The sequence below is a fragment of the Limulus polyphemus genome, unplaced genomic scaffold, assembly GCF_000517525.1.
Source record: "Limulus polyphemus unplaced genomic scaffold, Limulus_polyphemus-2.1.2 Scaffold1150, whole genome shotgun sequence".
Lineage (NCBI taxonomy): Eukaryota > Metazoa > Arthropoda > Merostomata > Xiphosura > Limulidae > Limulus > Limulus polyphemus.
The window spans coordinates 8,103-20,475 of NW_013666760.1; the positions used below are offsets into that span (position 1 = coordinate 8,103).

At 29.2% G+C, this 12,373-nt stretch overlaps 1 protein-coding gene across 1 annotated transcript in view; it reads left to right on the plus strand.

The window, feature by feature from the left end:
* The window catches only part of LOC106462358 (proline dehydrogenase 1, mitochondrial-like), a 33,688-nt gene that overhangs the window by 5,228 nt on the left and 16,087 nt on the right, over nt 1–12,373 (plus strand). Inside the window, exons 2-4 of the mRNA XM_013922276.2 lie at nt 3,698–3,906; nt 8,752–8,795; nt 11,145–11,294. Of these exons, the coding sequence (XP_013777730.2) occupies nt 3,698–3,906; nt 8,752–8,795; nt 11,145–11,294 (403 nt within the window). The remainder of the gene's footprint in view (nt 1–3,697; nt 3,907–8,751; nt 8,796–11,144; nt 11,295–12,373) is intronic.

Genomic DNA, 12,373 nt, shown 5'->3' on the forward strand with positions numbered 1-12,373 from the left:
ATGGTATGTTGAATGCAGTACTGGTTCAAATTAGATGTTTGTGAAGTCAAAATACTAAGTGTATAGTTTCATACAATTTAGAAACTCAAATTACAGATACTGACAAGCTAGAATATAAAATAAGAAGGTTTTATCTTTTCTATTTGCTAAGATATTGCTCATGTAATAAACCAAACACAGAGGCACCCTGCTCACCTCCTTCCATTTTTGGAAACCCTCTCTTATATACACTTACTTCTATATATGACATGAATAACTAATCAGAAGCTCAGAATGTACCCCTAGTGGTTTTCTCAGCCTTCCTAAAGTATCTAGTGCCATTTCTTTCTTTTAAACCAAGCTTGCAATGAGGTAGGTAGTGTCTTTAGTCATCTTGCAATTTCATATTTTTTTTTAGACCCAAATACAGCTTAGTTATTATGTTTGATAAATTATAGTAGAATTCTATGGTATTGATGTAGTAATTTATGATTTTTTAGTTATTCAAAAGTATATATAAAACCTGAAAAAAATATTTTGTATCATAGCCTCCACATGCAAAATTGTTAAAGGCTTAGCAACCTACATCAAACAGCAACGGAGTACAAAGGTCATAACTGGAAGAGATAATTGTTTGCTTTTCTTATTTATTTACTGTTCTATGTTTTAGGAAAAATAACTTAAATAGTTATTTCAAAAATTGCAATAAGCTATATACATATATAATGTATAATAATTGAAATGTGACTGTATTTCACAAAATACTAGTTACTCAAACACAGCCAAGACAAGTTACTTTGTACAGACCAAAGGTCACCTTTATGTTATTTGATAGGGTAACATGAATGCACGTGAGCCTCGTCGTTGTAACTTCTGTATTGTTAGCCAGGCACAGGTGAAAGGTCAATATAATAAAAATAATAAATATATATAAATGTATAATGTTAAGAGATTTAAGCTATTTCATCTAAACATTTATTTTTTTTGTTATAATTTGTGTTCATTCTAGAATGAAAGAGGCATAATTTATGTTTATTTCTTAATTTTTTATGGTGGTTGCAAGATCGGTACCAAATCCATATACAGATGAATTACTGAAAGTAACAGATAAAATATAAAGTTTTTTCTTAAGAAATGTTTGATAACCATCTGGACATTATAAAGATTTTGTATGTGAAATTTCAAAATTTTCTGATGCATAAAAGTATATTTAATGTTAAAATGAAAATTACTTTGAATGATAGATAGGCAAGATGTGAAAAGAAAAGAAAGGCGTGAGAAAAACATTGCTTTACAAACCTTAAGACTTAATTTAAAAAATTTGATATTTTGCATATGAAAGCATTGTAAAGTTTACTGATAAACTGCCAAATTTTGTTAACATTTGCTTACTAATTTAAAAGTTATAGCATGAAAACTTTAACAAGCACAAAATGGTTATGAGGTCAGTTCCAGGAACTGAGCCCGGGTTGAAAGAGTTAATCCCAGATTATCATTCAACATCATGATTAACAAATTTATTTTAAGTCTTTCAAGTGTCACATCTTGTAGTTAACTGTTCCTCATTGCAAAATGTTGACAATTCAAAATGTAGACCTATAGGATACACATACACCTATAAGTTAAGAACAGTAAAATTAAAGAGAACGTTAAATAATAAACTAAATAATTAGTACCTGATCTCTATCTCCAGTACAATAAATTACAATATCAAGGTAAAACTATTACTATTAATATAGTAATATACTATTAATATATTAATACAGTGTTGGTGTACATCAAATTATGCATTATCTGGAATAATATACTTTCGGAAATTGAACAAAGTGAAAACAACTTTGATTATTTGAGTAGCCAAGAATAACCATGTAAGACTTGGAGTATTTCAAAATTTTATATATCTTAGTCAGGCTAATGATTCTTTCACTATGCACTCTTTTTGGAAGCAGTTTTTTGATCTTTTGAAACAATTTCCAGTGCTATCCTGTTTTTCTTTTTAATAAAAGTAGGAATATTTACTGTTAAATGGTATGAAACAAACAAATCATCAACTTTAATGCCTTGTCTGGCATCACCTCATCTCCAGGGTTACACATTTGGAGCAGACAAGAATACCAGTACTTTGTCAGTCACTTGCTGATCCTCCAAATGCTGGTGATGCATAGGAAATAAGTTCACTTGGTGTGGATCCTACCACAACCTTCATAACATTTCTCTTCTTGTAGGTGGGAAATGTGACTTGTTGAGTCACAGACCATCATAACGTACAGTCTCTTCTTACATCAACAATTACTTCAGTTTTAGGAGACTTGGCAGGAAAGTTAGTGGGACAGTATTACTGACTTGCTTTTCTGATAGTCCAACAAGAATTGATAACTTGTCAGTGGAATGGGTTCTTAATTTTACTGAAGTTGTAAATAACTGGTCCTCAACACCTACCGGAAGCTGCACACCATAGTAATAGTTTAAGCCATGTACAGCTGGCCCAGGGGTATCCAATATGATGAAAAATTTTATGTAGCATTGTAGGCCTATCTAAAAATGTATGACATCATCATCAAACTTTTTTGCAATGTACAGCTATTTTGACTGGTCTTTGTTTGCACAGCAATGCTTGCATAACAAGGCACTTTTGATGTTGCTGAAAGAAATAAAATTAAAAACTGAAACTGGAGAAAGATCAGTATATGAATTGATAAATGGTAGAAACAACAGGAGAAGAGCTGATGCCTGCTGGTATATGTACCCTTATGATAATAACTTCAACATAATCAATAAATATTTAACCATGATTTGAACTCACATTCAACATTTTCTGCTGGGAATTCCTCTGTGGGTACCCATTGGCTCATGCTTTTCTCGCTGAATCGCCACTATCAATTCTTAACAGCTTCTGTTACTCAAGGGCAATGTATGTCCTCCTTGCTTTGTACAAACAGGTATGCAGCACTATGGAAAAAAGTTATGGGTTGGTGACACTATTACACACCTAAGTAAGTCATACATGCTAGTAAAATTAGGCTTCACAGTTCATAGCTACATGTAGCAGAAAGTGGTGTGAGTGTCAACCTCATTCATTAAAATGTACTATTTTTTTATCTTTAGGATCACTAGATTAAATTTTTTTATTCATGATTGAATAGTACAGTCATTATTAAATTTTGTAATGCATCATCATACAGGATTATATGATATTAAATCTTAAAGTATAGTGTGATTGATGACACATTTTAGGCTTAAAATGTGTGTACATAAATAGATAAATACAGATACTGGGCTATACACTAACAGATCAAGAAACAAATTATACTTAAAAGTAGAATGCTTATTAACAAATGAGCTAGGTTGTATCACTGCTAAAGACAAATACACAACATAAAGTCATACAGCTACAATGAACATGTATCACCTGATGAAGAACTATACTTGACACAAGACCAAACTATACTTTATTGTCTAGAAAAAAAATATTAATTTTTGGCAAAGGTTAAATCCATCTATTAGATGTTAAATTACATTATTATTAAAATTGATTTCTATACTTTTATTGACTTCTGAAACTCTCCAGCTAGATTATTTTTTGTGTATTATGTATGGGTTATATAAAAGTTTTAATTATAGAGATAAGGATTTAACGGTAAAAAGAAACTTGCACTGTCAAAATGTTTTTTTTTATGCCTTAAATTAAATTTAGTCCTTTTTTATATTACTTCATAAGCTCCTGAAATTTGGGCGACGTATCCTTGGACAAAGACTCTTTCACCATCTCATGAGATCAACTTTTTATGGGCATTTTGTGGCTGGTGAAAGTGCAGATGGAATTCAGCCAACAATTAATCGACTTTACTCCTTTGGAGTTAAACCCATTTTGGATTACAGTGCTGAAGAAGATATGTCTGAAGAGGAAGCTAAAGAGGTGGAATTTTCGTAAGTTGAATACTAAAAGATGATCATTTTTTTATAAACATGTAATTTGAGGTACTGATATGAAGCAAGATAGGCAAATTATGATACTGTTGTATAATGTTTTTTTTAAATGTAGACATTTTGATTGTTATTTTGCCAGAGGGAATGTTGATGTCATGTGACATGCTTGCGACTTAATGACTGGAATTTTCTTGAAAATTTATCAAACAGTAATTTGATTATATAAAACAAGTTTTAGACAAAACTAGATTTGATTATTGATTCAGCCAGTCAATTTGTTTGGCACTGTGAGATACAAGAAGTACTATACATATAAAAATATTAGCAAGTAAATGAAATTTCTATTGAGAGAAACATTATTTATTTGCAAAGTTAAGCTTATTGTTAGATACATGAGACTACTACAAATTGTTGAACTTGTACTTAAAATAATAAAAACTATCATTAAATGGACTGGATCTTGGTTTATTCTTTTTCTGAATAATCCTAAAAGACTTTGTTTGACACCTAATATTTTTGCAACATTAATGTCATGATGGGATTATTTTTGTCAAAATTGAACTGAAACTGAATGTACACATGGTGACGTAATGGAGAGATGATCAAGAGGAAACAGAAAATTAAACAAATTTTAAGGAAAGACAGAAAATAAAAAGAGAAATTACATGAACAAAATGTGAGATTTACAGAATAATTACAATTAAAAATCAATTTGATTTAAGGTAAAATAGAGGAAGCCATAGAAAATATAAAGAAATATTATAACAAGAAGTCTGAAGAAGTAAAGAAAGATTATAATAATAAGATTGAAGAAGTATAATAAAATAATAATAAGATTGAAGAAGTATAGTAAAATAATAATAAGATTGAAGAAGTATAGTAAAATAATAATAAGATTCAAAAAGTATAGTAAAATAATAATAAGATTGAAGAAGTATAGTAAAATAATAATAAGATTGAAGAAGTATAGTAAAATAATAATAAGATTGAAGAAGTATAGTAAAATAGTAATAAGGTTGAAGAAATGTAGTAAAATAGTAATAAGGTTAAAGAAGTTGTAAGTAATGTATGGAAAGACATCAATGCTATGATAAAACATAAAAAAACTGAGTTGGGAAGTGCAGTAAGGGTAAAATAAGCCACACACCTCTCTGCATCTGCTCAGGAATGCTAATATTAAACATTGTTTTATATGCCATATGGAATATAACTCATCTGATGTACATCTGTTATTACTACTGTTTTCCCACTTATAATTGTAGGACTTTTCTGGACTACTCCTGCTACATTACTACTTCATCAGGTTAATGAATTTAGCAGGCTATTTCAACAACATTACCCAGTCACGAAACCAACGGATTATGATGGAAAGATACCATGGGAGGTGTATCAGTTTAAAAGTAGAGTAAATAAGTAAGACAAGAGCCTAGCCAAACTTTCTGAGCATGTTTAAAGACTTACACAATTATCTTCCAGGCGACTCTCATGAAATGATAAATTCATAGATGCCATAATGAATGAGAATATGACCAGATTGGTGTACATCTTTAAAAAGGAAGCTATAAAGTTGGCATTGGAACTTGAATCAATTAAGTTCAGAAACATATACTTATCTCTCTGCACAACAAAGTGCTATTACCTTATAAACAAAGAAGACAAAATCCTGAATATGTTCAGTCTACCCTAACAGAGATAAAGAGTGCAACATTTAAAGAAACCTGTCCATGAGTCAGTTTGGGTTCATTGAGAGGGAAACTTTGCAATATACTGATTGATACTGGCTCTACAGCTACCATTATTTGACCAAATCTGGTAATAAAAAGTTGGAAGTTGTCTCCTGAGATGAAGCTAGAGGATGGATTGGTGCAAACAATAAGTTGTCATAAAGATTCAGGTTGAGGTAAGTTATAAGTTATCCTCACTGTGGGAAGTTTCCTTATACAACATGATGTATAGGTGTTTGACATTGAAAAAGAGTATATATATATTAAACAATATAATTCAGGTGGAAACATAAATGTGAAATTAGACTTGCTTCAAACAGTGTGACATTTTGTGACAGGAAATCCCTGTGCTCTGTATGACTATCACACTACCAAAGGTTGAACTTCCAGTGATGAAGGATGGAAGCATAACATAATGAGTCATCCACTACAAATTTCGTTGGAGGTACATTGGCAGAAGAACATCCAACTGATTAATTTTATTGTTCACCAGAGACAAATGAGGTTTCTGCCAAAGCCATATACAGAATTTCACCATGGATGGAACCACCAATGGCTTCCCTTAATCATCTACCTAAAGAGAACATTTCCATTGACAAGACAAGAGTCGTTGATAAAGGGCAAGAGGTTATTCCATCTTTTTTACCATAAGCCATGGAAAAGAAAATCACCATAAGGATTTAGTGATTGGATAGTTTAGAGATAGTGAATGAGTAAAGAAAGAAGATTTTATTTTTTTAATAATTTCTTTTATTTTGCATGGCTTCAGACATTTAATTCATTATTTAGTTATTTTAATGTCTGTAGATATAGGAATAGTTGTTCATTGTTAAAAGTTATTTTATTTTTATAATCATTTTTGTGTCAAGATTGTTCAAAGGACTACAGTCTGAGGACTAGTAAGTGCTGTAGGTTTTGTTTTTTTAATTTAGATATTTGTATTGTTGTTTTACCAGAGGGAGCATTGATGTTATGTGGCTCAACTTCTGGAATATTCTTGAAAACTTAAGGAATGCTTTGAGTGATATACAATGCTGTTAATTGAAACGAGATTAGATTATTGAGGCAACATGTAAAATTTGAGTTTGTGTTTTCAACAAAGTAATAACAGCATACGAAGTACAATACATACAAGAAAATTAACAAGGAATTGAAATTACATTGAAACTGTATTTATTTATGAAGTGAGGCCTATTGTTAGTTATATAGAATATATACAGGTTAAAATTTTAGTAGGTGAAATAAAATGTTTTCATTGTCATTAGGTGGACTAGACTTTGCATTATTTTTTCTACCAAAGAATCCAGAAAGAGCATACCTATCAATAGAAACCACTTGTGATAGGTGAAACAGTATTTGTTACATAGAGACACATATTTAAGTAATTATATCACAGAGTTAAACACAAGTGTTTTTAATAACAGTTCCACTGATAACTATTACCAATACATTTGTAGATAAAGATTTGTTAGAACCTAATGGTTGATGGAAAAGTTGAATAAAATGTTTACGAGATTTTGGAATTATAAATGTTGGCTGTGAAAATTGGAGACAGATAAAAATGCCTGTTAGAAAAACCAAGAGAAATAGGCCAAAGTTTAATAAAACTACAGTTATAATATTTGAATGTGGCCATTTACAAGAGCCTTAAGCAATTGAAATCTTCACCATGATCTGAAACATAGTAAGTTTAAAAAGACTACAGAATTTCTCTGCTGTCATAGGTTATTGTTAAAAGTTTTTTTTAGGAAATTGAATAATACCAGGGATATTAATACCAAAAATTATGGTATGAAAGACTTTGATTATTGTACCAGTGATATTTTTTATAGGGTCTCTTAATTTTTACCTTAAATACAGTTCATATCAGAGATGAGTACCCAATGCTGTTTATATTAGATAAAATTAAAATACACATTTTTTTTTAATTTTGATGAAGAAAACACAACCAAAATACAAATAGCAAGCTAAGCCTATTTTCTGAGAAAAATAATAATTTCAGATATAGTTCTAGCATTTTCACCCATGCTACTCTTGGTTGTACAGTTTCTTACAGAGAACAAGAGGTTCATTCCAGCATACAGCTGACATAATGAAAGTTCATATCATATGCAACACATCAGTAATCAGAACAAGAGAAGGATATTTAACAATGATCTTACACCTATTTGAAATTAGAGTGGACATGTATAGATTTCAAAACAGAGAAAAATGAGAAACCAAATTCAGAAAAATTATGATGACAAAAGCTTGTCAAAACATGGTACATATGTTATTTGGAAAATATTTTCCTTCGTTATCCATTCAAGCTATCTACATATTTTATTTTTTAAAATCTGGTTCCTTGTCATCAAATTTGAACATCTTACTTATGTAAGGAACTTTAAAATTGTGTAAGAGAGAGATAAATGCTTCATTGATAAACAATTTTCAGGCTACACTTATTCAAATACTAGCTAAATCAACAAAATGATGTGAAAAGAAATACAAAGAAACCAATTTATTTAAAAAAAGTAGAAACTAATGATAAACAATGAAGTTTGATGATACCCATCACTTTGACCAAAGAAAGTGTTTTAAAAAATTTACATTTATGATAATTTTTTATGTGAAACATATTGTGTTATTCTAGCTCTTCTATGGCATTGCTTTGTGTAGGTAACTGTGTTTATTCTCTTCAGAATACTTTAAGCTAATTAACATATATATAAGACAGGTGAAACTTAAAATATAATTAATAACTGTAAAAAATTGTATTTGAATTTTGATGTATACTTTTCATTAATTATCTCACTTAATTTAAACACACCAATAAGAAACTGTAAATAAAAATTTTGACAATAATATCTTAATGTTGCTCTACTCTGAGAAAGTTTTAAGTTTTTATATTGAGAAATGACATTCTCAGTTTTTAAATTGAAATGTTGCTCGTCGAGTGTTTAAAAGTTATTGTTTTTTATCTGTTTCAGATCATTAAAGCACTAAAATAAAGTGTAATATCAAAATAAATTATTATGCTACATAATAATAATAATAAGTATCAGAAGTACTTCAAACTGATGTGTGTGTGTGTGTATGTATTTGGTAAACAACAGGACAATTTTTTTTTCGTTTTTTACAGAGCTTGTATCTCTGCTGCAGAAATGAAACAAAAAGAACTGCAAAGTTAGTAGATTTTTTCTTGTACAGTTGATGTGACACAGTTTAATATACCTCTCAGTCTAATAGCTCAGTGGTATCTAAACAAGTGTTTGTAATTTTCCAACCATTTACTTATATATATCTCTCTGTGTTTCTATAATTGTTGCATTTAGCATTTTCTCAGCTTTATCTACAGTATAACTTTTGTGTAGTAGGTATTTATATAATTATAAAATGTGTGTGCATGTGTGAGAAGCCTTTTAAAATTATATAACATGTCCACACAAGCATGGGAAAGCTTTTTAAACTTCATTAAACTATGCAAAAATTAAATTAGGTGTAGAGAAGTACAGACAACACCATCATATGCGTAACGGAGGAATGAGTGTAGATAGTACTATGCATTGAAAACAGAAAAGTATTTAGGGAGTGGATCTGGCATCCCTCAGATTTCCATCTTAGGCAGCAGTGTTTTTGTGTTAAACTTCTGGTACTTTGTTTCATTTAATTTGTTTTTTGTTTGCATATATATTAAGGATTTGTGTGTGAATTTCTTGGTTTATAGACACTTAGATTACTGTCACCCTGCTAAGCCTTGTTTGATCTAGTAACTCATACTAGATAAGTCAATTGATTTGTTATTTTTGATTACACCATTTGGCTCAAAGTGTTTTTTGTACTAGAAGTGGTTAGTGTGTTACATGTTGTGGAAGAGGTTTAATCCACTTAGGTTTAACTTTGCAGTTATAAGTTGAAACACAGCCACCTGGTTTGTTCAGAACCCTTCATACCTAACCTCATATGTCTAGGCAGGTAACTCAACTGTTTTAAGCACTTTAATTACTCACCATTTTATAAACTTTGTGCATTCAAATATAAAATATCACAACCCAAAAAATGAGAGCTTTTTTTCCCCTTAGTTATTAATTAAAATAAGTAAAACACATTCAGTAGTTGTGAGTTAGAATTTACAAATAACATTATAGAAATATCCAAAACTTCCAGATCAACTATATTATATCCAATAGTTTGATAGTAATTTCTACCATAAATAATTATATAACAAATATTTTTAATTTTTTGCATATTAAACTAAATATTCAAATCCTTTCACAAAGACTCACCAAAGTGTTTATGATTTCTACAACTTTGGATACACTACATTTCCAAAATGTTATTCTGGAATTTATTAATTTGAATAAAATTTCAAAAAATTAAAGCATGTATCATGTAATGAAATTTATATCAAACTAATTGCAGGAAATATCAGAACAAAAGTTATTAGTAAGGCTAATAAAATCTTACTATCAATACTGTTTGAGCCTTGTTTTCTGTGTACTTTACAAATTATGTATTCCTTTTTTTATTGGTCAAATTATTTGTTTATTATGCTTAGTTTGGTTTATTCTTTTACAAAACTGCTTTTTAAAATGTGTATATGTATTACATGCATATGATATATTTTTCATTCATTAAGCTACATTATTTTATTTTGTTTGCACTTGCAAACAAATATATTATTATATTAAAATATATATAATACTGGAAATAACATACTGTTTTGCTATATTTGGATAATAATTTCCTGCCCTTATCAATAAGTCAAAATGTTAACTTTGACCAACAGCATACATTTCTATCCTTATCTTACATATAGTGATAGTTAACCCTATGGTTTAAACACACCTTCAGTACAAAAAGAAAGGGAAAGTAAGACTAGAATTTGAAAATTTAGGTGGAATATATACTTGTTTTCACAGTTTCAACATATTTACATTGAAATTTTAAATATTTATTGCGTAAGGATTCTAAAACACCATCTAAAGTATTAGACAGGATGAGGAATAATATTTTACTTTCCATTATCTCTTATTTTAACTTAAAACTATTATTGATAAAGTTCCACGTATATTAACTCACATTTAAGTAATATGTATAATGTTATTTTTCTAATAACAGTTCTTTCTATAAAAATTAAGTGATTGTGGTGTAGTATCCAATTCAAATAAATCAAATATAATTTATTACTTGATACTTAAATATCAGTTTGAAAACTGCATACAGATTTTGACATATCAGCTCTGTTTATTAATGTGACTGATTTAACTTGAACAGAATAAAAATGTTATTAAATCTAATTAAGTGTTTAAAGTTTACTTTTTGTTTTCGTTTGCCAAAAATGTTATTTTGCACTACTAAATTTATCTTTCATAAGAAAAATATTAAGAAAACACTTCTAAAAGAAAAAAATGTGTTGGAACTAGCAAACATTGAACATTATTTAACCTAATTTCAGTAACTTACATTACTTTATATTTTAAAAAGATATATATATATATATATTATTTCCTTCCTATGTTCTTAACTTCTTAGCCCAAGATGATTTGAAGCAGTTCAGATACCATGAGAAATTTGCTGACAGACGGAAATATAATGTCACAGCCAGAACATATTTCTATATGAGTGAAGCTCAGTGTGAGAAAAATACAGAAACATTCCTTCGGTGCATTGATGCTGTTGCAGGTACAGTTAATTATTGAAGTAGAAATAAACATACTGTAGATTTTGGAATTTTATAAAATTAAAATACAATAGTGTAAAATTAGTGATTTATAATAATTATTATTGTCCAATAAAGAATTATAGTTTACTTCTCCAAAATAAAATATAAAGATTATGTACAGGAAAATAATGTTAAATAATTTTAAAAAGTTTATATTAAATCAAATCATTTTGCAACCTGAGTCAACATCTGTTGTGACCTTCTTAATTAATACTTGAAACTATTGGTACTTGGTGAACCTCTATAATTGTAGAATTGAGAAAAACTAAACAGTTGTATGTTTCACAAATATTTCATTTATTAATACCACGGTTTTGCTCATAAATTCCTTTACATGGTAGTAATAAGTGAAATATTAGTGAAACTTACAATTGTCTTTGTTTTCCTCAATTCCATTATCATCTTTCATTTCAAGAAATATTTGAACCCAAATGAAATATTTGTAAAACATACAATTGTCTTTGTTTTCCTCAATTCCATTATCATCTTTCATTTCAAGAAATATTTGAACCCAAATGAAATATTTGTGAAACATACAATTGTCTTTGTTTTCCTCAATTCCATTATCATCTTTCATTTCAAGAAATATCTGAACCCAAACAATGATGTTTATTTATTGACGCATTCACCACTCAGCTTGTTGCAAAAATGAACCATCATCACTATTGTTCATACACAAGTGACCTGTATGCGTGTAAGAACAGTCTGTGTATTAGTTCACAACATGAGTGATGACTGGAAGCTATGTTGTCACTGTATGGGATGTTTACCACTTACCATTGGTCACATGGTATAAATCATTTTAGAAGGAGACTTTCAGAAGCTTAGTGAGTGAGGGTGATGCTGTGTATAATATTTGACAATGGATCAAACTATAAGAAAGGTTATAATGAGCTCATCAAACCAAAATCATCATTACCTGATTATCAGTTGCTTTTTCGCTTTGTACATAACCTATACCTTACACTAGGAAAGGCATTAAAAATACCAGATATATCTAAAACAATTTTTCATCATAGTTTCTGCCTTTAGAAGATTT